The sequence below is a fragment of the Equus przewalskii genome, chromosome 2 (genome assembly GCF_037783145.1).
Source record: "Equus przewalskii isolate Varuska chromosome 2, EquPr2, whole genome shotgun sequence".
In the NCBI taxonomy this organism is placed as follows: domain Eukaryota; kingdom Metazoa; phylum Chordata; class Mammalia; order Perissodactyla; family Equidae; genus Equus; species Equus przewalskii.
In genome coordinates this window covers 18,729,768-18,746,969 of record NC_091832.1, presented here as the reverse complement: position 1 = coordinate 18,746,969, position 17,202 = coordinate 18,729,768, and the positions used below count along the sequence as shown (strand labels likewise).

At 43.3% G+C, this 17,202-nt stretch overlaps 1 protein-coding gene across 2 annotated transcripts; it reads left to right on the top strand.

Annotated features, from left to right (window-relative positions):
- The first annotated feature begins 362 nt into the window (after positions 1 to 362).
- Positions 363 to 12,811, top strand: AKIRIN1 (akirin 1). Of its 2 annotated transcripts, XM_008520649.2 has the most exons (5): positions 363 to 849; positions 5,194 to 5,334; positions 7,572 to 7,706; positions 9,046 to 9,117; positions 9,657 to 12,811. In XM_008520649.2, exons 1-5 carry the CDS (start codon positions 627 to 629, stop codon positions 9,665 to 9,667), a joined length of 582 nt encoding a protein of 193 aa, XP_008518871.1. In that variant the 5' UTR covers positions 363 to 626; the 3' UTR covers positions 9,668 to 12,811. The 2 variants fall into 2 exon arrangements, with proteins under 2 accessions (XP_008518871.1, XP_070466395.1); XM_070610294.1 differs by lacking the exon at positions 5,194 to 5,334 and having other exon boundaries at positions 495 to 849.
- Positions 12,812 to 17,202: the final 4,391 nt, after the last annotated feature.

Genomic DNA, 17,202 nt, shown 5'->3' with positions numbered 1-17,202 from the left:
GGTGTACTTCCTAAAGTCCAGCCTCAGATCTCGGGTTATGTTAAGTGAAGGCTTCCCTGGACTCCGGGAATGCCCTTGAGGACCTTTCAGAATCACCCTCTCCTTTAGCACCGGCACTAGAGCGGCCTAGATAAAGGACGTGGCCGACCCCGGAGACACCAGCGCCGGGTACACCGGCCCCCGCGGCCTCTTGAAAGGCCATTCCGAGCTCTCCCCGCCCCCACGCCCGTGTCGCGCAGGTGCGAAAACCTAAGGGGCCACCCCGGCGCTACGGCTCCGAAAAGGGGGAGAGGATGGGACTCTGGGAGGGGCGGAGGCGGGGGTGGGGGCCTTCCCGACGTTGCTTGGTGACCGAGCTCTCCGCCCAGACCGTTCCATTTCCTCCGCAGGGGGCGCCGCGGGCCGGAACGTGGCTGACGGCCCTCCCGGAGCGGCCCCCTTCCGGCTCGCCCCCCTCCGCCGGGCGGTGGCCGCGGCCCGTGACGTCACAGGAGGCGGGGCCAGCGCCGCTGCCGGGTGCTGGAGGCGCCATTGGAGCCGGCTTGGCTCGGGAGCTCGGCTGAGGAGCCGGAGGTCGGGCCGCCGTTCCAGCCGCGTCCGCTCCTGGTCCCTGGCCCCTCGGCGGCATGGCGTGCGGGGCGACGTTGAAGCGGCCCATGGAGTTCGAGGCGGCGCTGCTGAACCCCGGGTCCCCGAAGCGGCGGCGCTGCGCCCCCCTGCCCGGCCCCACTCCGGGCCTCAGGCCCCCCGACGCCGAGCCGCCGCCGCCGCTGCTCCAGACGCAGACCCCGCCGCCGGCCCTGCAGCAGCCCGCCCCGCCCGGCAGCGAGCGGCGCCTTCCAACTCCGGGTAACCTGCGCTGCGGGCTTGGCAGGAAGCCAGGCCGGGCATATGGGGGGGGTTAATTATGGACGCTAGGCCGATTCCCCCGCAGACCCCTTCTTTGCCCTGAGAAAAGGGAACTGGGGTGCCGCTGGGCCTGGGCGCTTCCGGGGATCGGAGACATCCGGGAGGGGTGGTGGGGCCACAGTGTGGCTTTTCGGTTTTCCCGGAGCTGGGGAGATTAGAGGGGTGGGGAGCAAGAGGAAGATGGGAATATCCCTGGCCACTCGGGGCCCCACGGTCCCCGAAGACCCCCCCGCCTCGGCTCTGCGGGCCTGCGCTGAGCCGCCCTGCAGATCCAGTGGGCCTTGGAAAATTGGATTCTCCTCACGAACCCGGCCTTGAGGGTGGGTGTTGGGGGCGGGTTACTGAGAAGGGGCCCGAGTGTGTGCTCTTGAGCACTGTCCAGTAGCTTGTAGGGAGACCTATTTCCACAAGTCTTTAGGGACCAGAGGCTGCCGCCGAAGTCATGGAATCCGATTTCAACCTGACTATTTCTAAGGGACTGGCCATGTTCTTTTATTGTATGGCTATTGTCTTGTACCATATATGGCTTGAAATTGGTAGGTGGTGAGCTAGAATTTGAGAATCCTGAAACATACAGAGGCTCCGGAAGCAGAAATTCAACTATCCGTAACAGAGACTCCTTTTTAATAAGGGTTTCCACCTTGGCCAAGAAAAGGGGAGAACTAGTGTGACAATAAAGTAAAAAAAAAACCCCAAAAAACTAACCATTGTGCAGGAGTAAAGGGGAAAGTGCATCAGAATTAATATATAACAGTTTTAAAGGGTTCCCGGGAATGGGGGGGCGTCTCAAAACTGGACTTTATCAAGTCATTTCTTTGCTTTTTTCTATTCCTTAAGTGTAAGCACAACCTTGGAATTGGCCTTAAAATCATTCCTTCCTCACCCCTTTTCAGTTACCAGTGTCTTTAGGATTTATTTCCTCCTTCCTCTGCCTATGCACATTTCAGATTTCAGGCCCTCATCCTCTCATACCAAGATTCTTGCAGTTGCCAGACAAGCTCTCCTGGATGCTGTATCCTTTCTCACGTTCACCTCTTCTTTATCCCCGCATTCAAAGGATTTATCAACTATAACCATATCCTACCTAATCAATCTTTCATACATTTTTTTTCCAAACTGTGCCTTTGCTCTTTTGCCGCAGACCCACCTGGCTGTGCCTGTATCCTTTCCTTCCAGCATGATGTTTCCCCCTTCGATTTGCCAATCCATATACAGTCATTTCTTCAAGTCTCCCATCCATTACCTGAGTCAGTCCCCAAAGGAACTCTATTTTCTCTAAATTCCCCGACCACTGAATGTTTTAGAACCTTATATACTGAATGAGATAATGTTTGCAAAAGTTCTTTGTTAAGAGCCCTTCAAAAGCAGAAGGCATAGATGTCCACTTGAAGTGATGTTTTTCACTGCTCCTGCAGATATCCAAGGATAGCCACAATCTTTCCGGGTCTCTCTTCTGCAAAATAGAATGAATTCTTGCCCTGTCTATCTTGATGGATGTAAAAACCCGTTACATAAAAAACATTTTATGTAAATGTTTTGTTTCTTCCAGTACTACCTTGTAGACTAATTCTGTCGTAGGTCACATTACAGCAAATGCTTAATGATCGTGAATGTATTTGGAAGCCTCAGTGTGGCACAGTGCTCTAATGGGTCACTATTTTTTTAATCTTAGATTTTTGCATAGATCATGCAAACTAACTTTTTGGTCATTTTATGTTAAGATATTTAAAATACTCATTTGTAAAGATCAGTTGTTTCTTAATGCTTATTGGAATATGTTCTGTCATGAAAGAAAGTATAAATGATTCATTATTTGATGCTTTCCCTTAAGTGAAAGATGCCTTCAGGGTTAAAAAGGAAGAATGGGGAGGAATTATTAGTTGCTATACAAACAGCAAGAATAAAGCCAACTAGCAGAAAAGTGAATTTAAGATTAGTGATTTTATTTTATATCATCCTAGTTATCTCAAGGGTTGTAAACTTCTCTCAGAAATGGTTTTTACTTCACTTAAAAGAAAAAGTGTGTCAGGGCCGGCCCTGTGGCCGAGTAGTTAAGTTTGCACGCTCCGCTTCACTGGCCCAGGGTTTCACTGGTTCAGATTCTGGGCACGGACACGGCACCACTCGTCAGGCCATGCTGAGGCCATGCTGAGGCGGCGTCCCACACAGCACAACCAGAGGCACTCACAACTAAAATATATGACTGTGTACTCGGGGGCTTTGGGGAGGAGAAGGGAAAAAAAAGATTGGCAACAGATGACAGCTCAGGTGCCAATAATCTTTAAAAAAACCGTGTCATAGCACTTTTTGTGGAAAGGGCCTGTAAAATTAAGCCTTTTGTTGCTTAAATGAGATAGATGGCTCCCAGGCATGGAAGGGGGTTGCTGACCTCAGGGGGATGTTTCTAAACCTGGAGTGAGTAGACCAAAGCAGTTCATTGATAATGTCTTGAGGGTTGGGGAATAACTTCCAGATTGAGATAGCATTTTAGCTGGGTCTTGAATAATGTTGGGGGCAGAGACACAGCTCCATTTCAAGCAAAGGAAAACTGCTTGAGCAAAGGCCAGAAAACCCACAAATTAAGGAAACGATAGTTGAATGCAACTGGGCTGTAGTGGGAGATGGAACTGGAAAAATAATGGGGCCAAGACTTGGAAGGCATGGAATGCCGTGCTCAAGAGTTTGACGTTTGGCCTGTAGCAGCTAGGAACCATTGTAGGCTTTTGAGGATGGGCTTAGTCTGATACAACCGGGAAGCACAGCCTCAAATAATAATGGGAGGCAAGGATTAAAATTATTATCTACTGTTAAAAACAAATTTGCATTTTTCTTTTTTTAAAAAATGCATTTTTCCTGTTTTAAGTGCCCTTGGGAAGAAAATCTTATCTACTTCCTTATTTTCCTCCCCTGCATCTTTAGAGTCTTGAACTTCCTAGTCCTTCTACCAACCTGAAAGTTCTATCTTTCCATTTGTTCACTTTAACATACAGGAGGCAGTTAGAGCTTTATCAAAGACCTTCTGTTCTCATGAGCATGTCTTCATACTTGTCCTTTCTTGTTTCCAGTCTTTGCAGTTCCTTACATCCTTGTATTGAATCTGGCAAGTATGTGCTTGGAGAATAATACATTTTAAAGATGAAGGGAAAACTTTATAAGTTCAGGGATCTAAAATATGAACTACGTAGTATTCTTAAAGAAAAGCTTTGCTCATCCTATGTTGTTCCAGTGTTTAAGCTGAGTCTTGGGGGTTTAGCTATATGTGCAGCTACTTTGAGATCATGTCAGTTCCTGGGCTGTACTGTCATTTGTCACGGCATTATTAGCTTTGATTTTGATTCTCACAACTTTATCAGGTAGGCATTTAACGTTTATATTGAAACTAGGCTAAAGATCCTGAATGACTTCCCAAGGTCATGGTCACACAGCCAGGAAGAAGCAAAATGGCGTCCACACTTCCACCTATTAAAAAAATAAGACTATAGCAAAACATACATTAGAATAATGTGAGTGGGGTGTGGTGATGCGATTTTCTGGGCTTTGTTTTTGATGAGGAGACTTTATTATCTGGAGAGTGAATACATTATTCTACCACAAAAATGAAGAACTTAAAACATCATTCCAGATTCTGTGTTGTTTCTAGGAGTGGACTTCAAGGTGGTTGGTAATTTGTGTGTCCTGGACCCTTTCATAGTGCTAGCAAATTTGGTTTATGATTACCTTGACTCAAAATAGTAATCTGAATCCTACACAAATATGGCCTCTTACAGGATCAGAAAATTCTTTTCTAAGCCCTGGTCATCAGTTCCAAGCAATAAATCTCAGGTCTTCCCCTGGTCAGTGTCCAGGCTGTGAACATAATGGTTTCTGCTGTCCTCTTCCCCAAAGATCTTGGGCCCAAATAGGACAAGAGCTTCATTGTTAGAAGGCCTCGGTGGTAAGAGACTCACCCCTGACAGCCCAGTTTGTGAAATTGTGCGCATTAAAGGAGATCAAGATAGCTCCCTATGAGGTGAAGGACGGGGGAAGTGATGCTAGTTGTATTGGTTAATCCTCCAGCAAACAGCAGCTCTATCTTCATTGTCACAGGAAAAACAAGCGAAGGGAACTATCTGGGTGGCTCATGCCAAAATAGCTGTTCTGTGTATTGTTGGAATAGCAGCAATAGGAGGGCACACTTTGGGGGTTATAGGAGGAGTGCTTTATTTGGTATAAGCATTTTCCTTGTTGAAGTTTGAATAAATGACACAATAAACTGAATGCTCAAGTGTGTTTCTTTTTTATTAGAGCAAATTTTTCAGAACATAAAACAAGAATATAGTCGTTATCAGAGGTGGAGACATTTAGAAGTTGTTCTTAATCAGAGTGAAGCTTGTACTTCGGAAAGTCAGCCTCACTCCGCAGCACTCGCAGCACCTAGTTCGCCAGGTAAGCGTGCTTTAGTGCGCAGTCCACTTAAGAGTTCGTAAATGGTACTAACATGACAGTTCCTAATCCAAAATTGATTTTGTCTAAAGTAAGAAAATTGGTAAAGTGTATGCATTATATTACTGCTTATAAATACTTTTAAAACCATAGAGTCATGAAATTGGAAAATACCGTAGATTGATTTGATTGGGCTTCCATCCACACAGTGCAAGAGTACCCTCTATAACTGCAGCGTCTAATATCGTAGCCACTGGCCACATGTGACTGTTTAATTTGAAATTAATTAAAATGTTATAAAAATTTTAACATTTAGTTTCTCAGATACAGTGGCCACATTTCAAGTGCTCATTAGCCTCACGTTGCTGTTGCATTAGACAGCACAACTATAGGATATTTCCCTCATTGCAGAAAGTTGTGTGGCAGCACTGCTGTATAACGTTGACAGGTGGTCAGAGAGGATGTGCTCAAAAATAGAATCTCAGGGTTGGAGGGAATCTTCATGGTCACATACTTCAGCCACCAGTCTCGCCTGCCATATTCCTGCCAATAGTCAACAGGCCAGTGCTCAGACATCTCCATTGGTGGTGAACTCCGTCGTCTTTAACGGTAGAAGAGTTTATTTCCTCACAAAGTGTTCTGCTTTTTAACAGTTCTAAGAGGGAGGTAAAAATTACCTTGTTTAAAAATTGTCTCCTTACAGAACACAGATTGGTGTTGGCCAGGAGCTGGGGGAAGCGGGGAGTGGGGAGTGGGGAAAGACTGCCTCATGGGGAAGGTGTGCTGCTTTGCAAACTAGGTAGAGGCAGTGCTTGTACAACATTATGATTATGCTAAAGGGCACTGAATTGTTCACTTCATTTTATGTGAACTTCACCTCAATTTTTTAAAAAATCGTCTTCTTGTAACCCAAAGGTCTTGGCTCTGGAACAACACCCTTTCTGATTGCTCTTGCACGTACATGAGTAATAGACCTCTCACTGGTTACAGCTAGCAAATCTCTCCTTCATTTTCTCTTGAGATTTTAGCAATAAATTTTTGAAGTAATAGGATATGTTATGGGTAGAGAAACACTTACAAATAATGACTGCCTAGATGTTTGATCAAGTTTCAGCTGTAAAGGAAAAATTTTGATATAAGCAAAAAATGATTTCTTTAGGATGTTAAATGGTGTATAGACTAAGAGGGCCCAAAGAAACAGATTTCAGGCTGAGCTTTGTGGAACAACTCAGTACTGGGCTACCAGTAGAGCTGCGGCTTTCGTGATGATCAAGAAGCCAATTTCAGGGGCTGGCCCGGTGGCGCAGCAGTTAAGTGCACACGTTCCTCTTCGGCGCCACGGGGTTCGCCAGTCTGGATCCCAGGTGCAGACATAGCACCACTTGGCAGGCCATGCTGTGGTAGGTGTCCCACATATAAAGTGGAGGAAGATAGGCACGGATGTTAGCTCAGGGCTAATCTTCCTCAAAAAAAAAAAAAAATTAAAAAAACCGATTTCCATGTTTTCTGGCATTCCAGTGGACATTTCAGTTTCTAACTACTATCTTATGAACATTTCACTCTTTTCAACCTAAATTCAAAAGGGACCGAGGATGAGATGTTTACTGTCTAATCTTCTCCTTCATTCATACTTAAATGACTTTGCTAAGAGCTTTTTATATTGGGCAACTCACTTGGTCTCCTAAGTGTCAAACTCCTAACCATTTCTTAGCAGAATCACCTGTGGAAAGCAAAGAGCTGCCCAAGCTCTACCCAGAATTAAATCAGAATGCATATCTGTTTGTTGTTAATTCTACAGATAGTTATGATGCACCCCCTTGGTTAAACGTAGATCTAGGGGATCTCCGAGGATCTGGGTAGCTTTCATACTGTGAATCTGTTTTCTCTAATCCAGACTGGAGGCTTTATATCAGCTTTAAACTTTTTGTTCTTGTCTTCTACCAAGCGAGCATTGAGTGTGGGCTCCGATTGTTATGGCATCACAACTGTTTTTCTGTATGCAGATCAGTCAGCACACCTGGACACAGGTTTTCCTCCTACTTCTCGATTTACCTTTGGCCTTGCTTTGTAAAACAAATGTCAGAAACTCAGAGGATTAGGTGAAAATATTCCTAGTAAAGTACTGAAAACTATCATTTTTCTAAACAGTTTTTATATCCTAGGACTGTTTATATAAAGTTGTTAATTCTGAACCTTAGAACTAGAATGTATCATGCGAACTAGATTTGTCTTTTGGCCAGGTTCCTCCTGGATGAAGAAGGACCAGCCCACCTTTACCCTCCGACAAGTTGGAATAATATGTGAGCGTCTCTTAAAAGACTATGAAGATAAAATTCGGGAGGAGTATGAGCAAATCCTCAATACCAAACTAGCAGGTAGGCCGAGACAGCGGCTCTGCCATTGTTAATAGGGTTCAGTAAGGATTAAGCCCGGTTAAGTGAATGGTAATTTAGAAAAAGAGTAGGACTTCATGCAGGAAGTTCAATGAGTTGTATTAAATTACTCTCTTTGGTAATTCTAAACGCTTCATTTTTACATTATATGGAAAGACTTTTCATTTACATTTCTGAAACAAACCAGGCTTTCAAGAATTTTCCATATGAATAAAGGCATTAAGGAGGTTATTTTTGGGCTAGCTGGCGGGTAAACAGGTGGTTGGGATAGTGCTAACCTCCCAACAGGTGGTTGGGAGGAGTGGAATATAGTCACATATTCAGACTTCCTGGTGGGAGTCATTTTGTGGATGTGGGAAGTCAGGCATCCTGTGTTTTGGACGTACACTAGAGAATACATTAGAGTTTGGAAAGCACAGCTCAGGCTAGAACAAAGGGAGCGATTAATCATGGCAACAAGTGGAGCCTTTTGGGAAAGAAAGGGATTTGAACCAGGAATAGAAAGTAGTACCTGTTTAGTGAAAGAGGACGATGTTGTGATCAGAGAGGTTTCAGGCAACAACTTCTTCCTGTAACAGTATTGTTTCCTAATCTGGTGACCCATACCACGTGGTTCCTCAGAATGTTAATAGGTCTGTTTTAAATTGAGGACTGTTGGTTTAAGAACAAAGTTAAATGGGTTTCTTCATAGTAGATCTTCCTGATGCTTTAATGTGCTAATAATGTGTGTTAGAAGAAGAAGCTCTAGTATGCCATTCCCCTCCTCAGCCCTCACCCCAACGCTGTTCAGACCATTTGGCTCTAAGTCACTTCTCTGTTCATGAAGGTCAGACTATCATTCTACTGAGTTTCCCTGTAGGAGGTATTTCTATGAAACTGTCTGCAGTTGGGTATATGGAATTTTTTCTTAGCTTTCTGGCCTCCCACCTCTTTCACTCAGTGTGTGTGTTAAAATTTATAGCAAGGATAGAGTGCAGAAAAGAGCTTCAAGCCTCATGCCTCATAGGAGATATCCTAAAATTGGCTGGCTTTTAGTAGTGAGCATATCTATCTGGGGAGGCCATTAGAAGGGGATGGAGTTACGGCAGGGGCGAGATTATTAGAAAAATTATTATATTGTACGTGGTCAGTGACCAAATCTAGGAGGCAGCGATTTGGCTCTGGGATCTAAGGGGAAGTAACAGATCTCACAGTGACCATTACAGGGAGGGCCTGAGAGTGGATAATTTCAACTGGGAAGCTGGATGTGATCCTGACACTTGATTCTTAAAAAGCTGAGGGAGAGTTTCTGGGATAGTATATCCTGTCTTTCCCCTCACAGAACAGTATGAATCTTTTGTGAAATTCACACATGATCAGATTATGCGACGATATGGGACAAGGCCAACAAGCTGTAAGTATTGCCAAATTTTTCTTTGAATTTTCCAACTTCCAAGAGCAAGATTTTGACACTGAATATACCTTGTCTCCTGAGAGCTAAAACCCCTGTGAAGTACAGTAGCTAATATTTAGAGGAGACTTGCATGCCCAGCACTGTGCTAGCCCTTTAAATCCTCAGGAAGTTTATTTAACCCACAGCAACCCTATGAGAGAGGAACTTTGTTAGCCCCATTTTACAGGTAGGGATAGCACTTAGAGAAGTTGAGTATTCGTCCAGATTCCCTAAGCCAGCTTATCAAGTGTGTGGTCAGAATTTCTTAATTCTAAACATCTTGCAACTACCAATTAGTCAAAACATAAATTATGAATAGCTGTATATCAAAACTGAACCTGAGTCAGGTTTCTTAAATTCTTGAAAATTTAGGACCTTTTCACTGGTGATTCATATCCTCTATGCTGTTTATCACATTTACCATTGATTAATTAAAAAAAGCACAATACTGTATTTTTTAGTATTCTTAACACTCTTTTGTTTTTATTCCTAATTTATAGACGTGTCCTGAAGCTTTCTTGCATATCTGGGTACCAGGTTTGACCTCAAGAGATGGCTGCTGTACACTTTTTGCAACTGGTTTGATATCACATTTCAGCTCCAACTTTGCATCCTGAGAACACTTAAACGTTTCTGCAGGTCCATTTTATACAACTTGAAAGACCTTAAAACTTTCTCGTTGCCACAAGCATATCTTTCTTTTCTGCTCATCCAATAAACAGCTGTGCCCTACTGTGATAGATTTTCCAAACAAAAATACCTGGAGCAGAAGTTTAGCAAAATATGCCCTCAGTGGCACTCAACAAATGGAGTTTCCCCAAGCACAGTTCTGTAAGAAGTGTGTGTGAGAGTGTGTGTATATGTGTGTATGTGTATTTTAAGTTATTATTTGTATTGTGCAAATTTTTTTGATCTTGGGGATTCTGGCTGTGAATTTGATGCACGACAATTATGGTTAAAAACATTCGCTTGGTCTAAAGAAGATCATTAATGTTTTGTGACCATATAAGTTGTAACAGTGGATTGTTTTATGTGTAGGTATTATTGTTAAATACAGGGACTGTTTCCAGGCACAGAATATGAATCATAAGTTAGGATGGACATTAGATGTGATTATGATAACATAGCAAAGGTCTGTGGTCCTAGGTCAACAAATGTGTGGTGACGAATTAGAACAAACTGGAGACAGGCCATTTGACACATGGACTCTGCCTAGCCGTGTTAAAAAATACTTTGACTCCAAGCCTTAAAATACCCACATGGAGTCTGTGCTCACCTCATTCACACAAAGAGCTCCCTGGACACTGACCTCTAAAAAGAAAAAGTCTCCGCCGGAGCAGGAGGATCAAGGTTTGCTTGGGAGCGTTACACAGGTGAGCACCGGGCTGGGCCAGGCCCCGGCGGCACTGCTGTTTGGGAGGAGCCACTTCACTCTCGCATCAGTTATTCAAAAGAGAATTTGGATCCTTTGGTCAGGTTCCCCCGAATTCTAAGAGGTGTCCATGTGCAACTGCTCGAGCTTTGTTTTGGCAGCCCCCTGCCCGAAGTTGCTTACAGACTGTTCTTTACCTTGTTTCCAAGGCTGAGGAACAGAAAGTAGCCTCTGTTTTGAGGAGGTGGAAGTTGAGTATACATTTATTTTTTACTGTGACTTGTTCAGGACCACATTTTACAAAATGCCTTGTTTCCTTTATTATTGTTTCTGGAAAGGAAAGTTCTATTAAAATTGTTTTAGTTTGAGTATAGAATAGTTTTTTTAAATTAGGGCTTATTTTGAAAATTCTGAGTTTAATTCAAATGTATGCCAATACCTTCCAAAGTAAGGTAATATTCAGAGACAGTTGTTCTGATCAGATGGCTTAGAGAAATTTCTGGAATATTCACATTCGAAGATTCCTTATTAATGAATGTCTTTGACTTAAATCTAACCAAAAACTGCAACATTATTCTTTGTACATTTTCATTATATAGTGTTAACAAGCTTAGTTGCAAACAAATAAAATACTTAAGCTATTTGTTTACCTTGCCTTCTTAATACTGTGATAATGTTTATTAATTCGAATGATGTATGCGAGGCTGCTATAACCATTTCCCCAGTTCAACATGACATTTAAGATTTATAGACTTTTCTTAAAGCCCAGCCGTAATCTTAATAATTAAAGAATTGTTTTACTTCATATTTGAAGGGCAATTTGTTTCATCTCTTCTTTTTCCAGGGTAGTCACTTGTTCCTGGAAGAGGAGCATAGCAGTGGCTGTAATGGGAGTGGACTTACAGTGGGATAGTCACACCAAAACAAGGGAAGGGCAGCTGTGGGGGCCATCAAAAGTCCTGAAGGATGGACCAGGAATGGGGAACGCTGCCTCACTGAAGTCTTCTTGTTACAGAATCAGTGTGATGTGCTCACTCACTATTGCAATTGTTAGCCCCATTCCTACTAAATGGCTTCTGGGTGGGAAGTAGAGTAGCTTTCTGTAGGGGAAATGACAGACACCCTCTCACTGCACCCAGTGTTGTCAGGCTATTGTATTATGATACCGTTGCCCTTTGGGGCCACAGGGTAAGACCACACCTATGGCTGGATTTTGGGATCCTCTCAAAAGGGAGGAGGCATGTTGGTTTAGTGTTTTATCCAGAGAAAAGACGCTTCCTAGGACAAAAAATGGGGACCTGTAAGGTAGGCCTTAGATTAGTGAAAGGAGTTTGTCCCTCGATCTTGATTTCTAGGGCGTGAACTTAGGGGCATTCCCAGGTGGGGAAGTGTCTTTATCCCACAGAGATAGGCCAAGGCCCAAGGAAGAAGACAACCTATAGAGGCCTATAAGGATGGGTCAGGACCTGTGGTCTCAGAACAGCCATTTCTAGTGAGCTAGTTAAAATTGTTTTCTCTGATTTAATCCCATTTGTTATCCTCTTTTAGGAAAGTCGTAAGCTTAAGGGGAATGAAAGGAGTAAGTGTCCATGCCCGGGTCAGAGGGGTACAGGGGAGAAGAGTTCCTGAGGCAGTGCTAATTATTAAGAGCTCCCCAAGGAGCAGAAGGTGAGGGGATACAAGAATTTGGGCCAACCTTCCACACATGGTGAACCTCTCTGCCCTCCAGGGAGGATTGGCTGGCTAGTGTAGTAGTTAAAGGAATGCCCTTTAGATGTTTGTAGCCCTAGAGTTTAGTCTGTTCTGCCACTAATTTGCTATGTGAGCCTTGCCAAGCTACTGAACTTTCTGAGCCATGGTTTCCTTATATGTAAAATGAGGGTTAATTGTATGCGCATCATTGGGTTTTATTTTCAAATGCGAGATTAAATTAAATAGTCCATGTAAAGAAAGTGTTTAGCACAGCTTGGGACATAGAACATGCACTTGAAAATGTGACAGCCGGTTTCTTTATCGTGGCCTCCGTCAGCTCCGAAGACCAGCCCCTGTCTGCAGCAGTGATTCTCAGCTTTCCAGGATGAACAGCCCCGTGTTAACATCAGAATCGCACATTCTTTTATTAGAATTTGTATTTTAAGTGTTTGACTAAGAAAACAATAAAGATGAATGACAAATGAATTCAGTAAATGCCTTTCGGTGGATCTGTATTTTGTTACTCACTATAGCAGGGGTTAGCAAACTGGCCTGGTTTTGTAAATAAAGTTTTATTGGAACACTGCCGCACCTATTTGTTTGCATCTATGACTGCTTTCACACTGCAACTCCAGAGACAGAGACAGTATGGGCCACAGAGTTGAAAATAATTAGACTCTGGCCCTTTACATAAAAGTTTGTGGACCCCTGCACTGTAGCATTGATGTACACTTGAAAAAGTTCACAAGCAAGGCAAACTTGGTGCATCATGGATTGGTAGACACGTGCCCTAATTTGTAATTCCTCCAGGAGTTACAGCTCAGGTTGAGATGCGAGGGAAAATCCCGTTTACAAATGAAAACTGACTGATTGCCAAAATGAGGATATACTCAGTGAAAAGCTGATGAACTTAGAGCATTGATCCTCAAGGAAGAGGACAGGGATCATACTATCAGAGGGATAAAAGGTTTAGAATGACTTTTATCTTGGGCATATTGAATTTTGAAATTTTAGACACAAAAGTGGATGTGAGGATTCTATTTATCAGAAAATAGCATGGGTTTAAAGATAGTTAAATACTGTTCTTAAGAAACTGACTTCTCTGCTGCCCTGGTGATTTTTTCCTTGAAAACAGCTTCAGAGAGTGCTTGTCTTCGATAGCTACGTTAAACTGAACCTTGGATAGGTGGGCAGGGGGAAGGACAAAGTAGGTAAAGGGGATTAAGAGGTACAAACTTCCAGTTATAAAATAAAGCATGGTGATGTGATGTATAACATAGGAAATAATAGTCAACAATATTGTAAGAACTTTATGGTGACACAGTTACTAGTCTTATCAGGGTGATCATTTTGTTAAGTATATAAATATCAAATCACTGTTTTACATCTGAAACGAATACAATATTGTATGTCAACTATACTTCGACTTTTAAAAAATCCCTTGAAAAATAGCAAACTGGACCTTGGATAAGATTGACAGCTTTAGGAAGAAAGGAGCAAGTTTACCTAGGGAAAAATCTAGCTACCCACCCCAAACCATACTTTCAAATAATTAGCACTTCATTGTAGTGAGGATGTGATACTTCATCTAAAGTTTCAAAATCTGTAGTCTTCATGGGCCTCTACTGATTGCTGCTTATAGTGTTTTGTCTCTGTGCCAGGTTATCTGTGAGCTGGACAGGACATTTGAAAAATTATTTGTAGAAGTAAACAGGACAAGGCTGAGGCATCCGCCTCTGGGAAGGATTTCTGGTTGGCTGTACCTGGGAATATTACCAAACCTTAATTCAGATTGAAGACTAGAGCTTCCCTGGGTCATCCAGATGGCGCACAACCAGGTGTCAAGTTCATGTGAGAATTAGTTTGCTTTTGTTTAGCCCGCATCTTAAAAGTGTAATACTTTGGAAACCCACCTTATGGTGTCTGTGGTGGGGGTTCCCACCTTTAGCTGGCCTTAGGTTTTGGTTTTTGTCCCCATAGTCCATGAGGCTTCTAAAAGTGCAGCTCAGGCATCCAGGGGTGGCTTCCAGGTGGCCAATGTCTTAAGGGAAAGAGCAGCTTTGAGTTCTAGGCTCTTTGGGTTCTAGAACCATCTAGGTTTTGGCTCAGTAATTCCTCACTATGTAGTTAGCATTTTTATGCTTTTAAGAAAATGATTTTTATATTTCAACTGCTTTTTAGATGGCCTTAGCAGTAGGTTGATCCAAATTTCCTGATGCTCAGTTTCTAGAAGTGAAAGTTCCTATGTGCTTTTTTCCTCTCTTTTTTTTTTTTTTTTTTTTTTTGGTGAGGAAGGTTGGCCCTGAGCTAACATCCATGCCAGCCTTTCTCTATTTTATATATGGGACACCGCCGCAGTATGGCTTGATGAGTGGTGCGTAGGTCTGCACCCAGGATCTGAACCTGCAAACCCCGGGCTGCCAAAGCGGAGCACACAAACTTAATCACTATGCCAGTGGGCTGGCCCCAGTTCTGTGTGCTTTTTGTCTCGTGGGAGCTTCGGTTGGTGAAGGCGGTTAACCTGGCTTGGTACCCAATATGCGTGTTAATGGGAGATAAGTAGGGAAAGACATGTTTATATTGGCTTCGAGTGTTTTTCAATCATTCAGCAGGCATTATTGGTGTCTTCTGAGTTCTTTATTTGTGGAGGACAGATATTTGAGTTTTAAAAGCTTGACAAGTTCTGTAAGTAGCCCTAGTCTGTCTTATATCCCCAGTATCTGACCTGGGATTAACATAAATAAATACATGGTCAGTTGGACCTTCAGCCCTGAGAAGGGGCTCAGTCTACCCAGGAATACAAACAGGCAAGGTTAAAGATGCTAAGTGTTGAGTGAGTGGTACAGGTAGTGAGTGGACCGAGGGGAAGAAGAGATGGTTCTAAGTAGCAATAGTGATCAGGAAAGTCTTCATTTGCGGAGGTAGACTTGGAGTGAGGTTTCAAAGGAGAATTGGGCTCAGGCAACTGTAGGAATTGGGGTTTGAATTGAGCAAAGGCTAGGTGATGGGAAAGCACGGTGGTGTGCAGGGATGACATTCTTGTTTAGCCAAAATAGAAAACTCCTGTAGATCCTGGGAAGAGAGCTGGAAGGTAGGTAGTAGGGGCTAGATAATGAAGTGCTTTGATTACTAGGAGTTTGGCCCTTATTCTTTGGGATAAGATAACGAAGGCCTGTACATTGATTGGGAAGGTTGATTAAACATGGCTCTGGCTTTGCCTGGGGCTAAGAGCATGGCCCTTAAATCTTTCTAGTCTCTTCTTCCCATAGGCATAGTTTCAAAGATCCTTTTTCTTTTGGTTTGGCTTATCTTTGCCCCTCACTTAGCTAATCCAGCCCCATCCCATAGGTGTTGCTGCTATAGGTTTTGGGATTTGTTTTAGTTTTAGTTGTTTTTTTTTTTTTTTTGCACAGATTCTCTTAAATCCACCTACTCTTTTTTTTTTTTTTAAGATTGGCACCTGAGCTAACATCCGATGCTACTCTTCTTTTTTCTCCTTCTTCTCGCCCAAATCCCTCAGTACATAGTTGTATATTCTAGGTGTAGGTCCTTCTGGTGGTGCTATGTGGGATGCCCCCTCAGCATGGCTTGATGAGTAGTGCTAGCTCCACCCCCAGGATTCCAACCGCCGAAACCCTGGGCCACCTAAGCGGAACGCATGAACTTAACCAACCACTCGGCCATGGCCACAGGGCCGGCCCCATTCCACCTATTCTTAAAGGCAGTGATTAGCTCTTGGATGGATTATTTAAAAATTTTCCTCTCAAACTCAGCCCATCATTTTTCATGGTGCTCCTATTGTTCCTCTGCCTGGGATGAAATCCCTTCTCACTTGACAAATGCTTACTCAAGTGGCAATTGTCTTTCTACTCCCTTCTTCAAGGCAAATTTACTCATTTGAGAAATGTTTATTGAGCACCTACATTTGTCAAGTACTGTTCTGTGCACTAGGTATTCCTAGTCCACTGAGCTGGACAGATATGGTCCCTTGCCCTTGTGGTGCTTACATTCTTGGGAGGCAAGAGAGCAGACTAGTAAACAAGCTAATCCAAGATTTAAAAGTGTTTGAAGAAAATAAAATGGTAATGATAGTAACTAGATGCCTAAAGTGGATTGTAAGGAACACTTTTCTGAGGAGGAGTACTACTTACACAGTACTTCACTTTCGCACTTCATTTTATGCCTTTCTAAGGTGGTTTGATGTATTTCTGTGTCTTCATGCTCTTCCACTATAGAGCTCTTAGTGGCAGCTCTCTAATCTTAGCTCTTAGCTCTCTAATCTTAGCTCTTAACTGATGAGTGACAAAATGAATTACGTGGCTACTCCTCTGTCTTTCTAGTCGTCAGGGAAACTCTTTTGCTTAACTCTCAGATCAATTTTATGCCTTCTGCAAGTTGTCTCTCAGCAGCCAGGGTAAGAGAGATGCAGTCCTTACCCTAGAGAAGTTCACAGCCTCTAGGCGGAAATGTGATAAACTTGCTTTAATACTTGCTCTGTCCCTCTGGACAGAGGGAGAGCAGGGTGTTTCCTGGGGACGGCTACTCAGCAGCCCTGGCAGGTTCCCTCCAGGTAGTTTACCCTGATCTGTACCCAGGAAGGCTGACTCACTAAGAAAGCTACATTGGTCTATAAAACCAGACTCCAGTGTGTTAGTTTATGATGAGAAATATGGCAGGTGCAGTAGACTGTCCTATTGGCCTTAACAGTCTGTTTTCTTCATGTAATCATCCCACTTGGGAAGCCTAATTAAAGTCAAGAGGCAGCTCCACATACCAGAATGAGGGGAGTTAATTCTAAGGATGAAATGTTTCGCAACATCAAGTTACCCCTACCACCACGAGCCTGCCACAGCCTTCATCCCCACTTCAGTTTGCTTCAGTGGTTCCTGGTTCTGTTGCATCTTCAACTTGGTATTTCTCCACCTCCAAATGGCACATTCTTTTGTTTAAATGGTCCCTCTGGTTTCTGTTACATTCCAGGC

Excerpts from the sequence above, each read along its gene's own strand:
- AKIRIN1 (XM_008520649.2), top strand. The coding sequence starts at position 627 with ATGGCGTGCGGGGCGACGTTGAAGCGGCCCATGGAGTTCGAGGCGGCG. Across the intron at positions 5,335-7,571 it reads CGCAGCACCTAGTTCGCCAG|GTTCCTCCTGGATGAAGAAG; the intron begins GTAAGCGTGCTT and ends TCTTTTGGCCAG. Across the intron at positions 7,707-9,045 it reads CCTCAATACCAAACTAGCAG|AACAGTATGAATCTTTTGTG; the intron begins GTAGGCCGAGAC and ends TTCCCCTCACAG.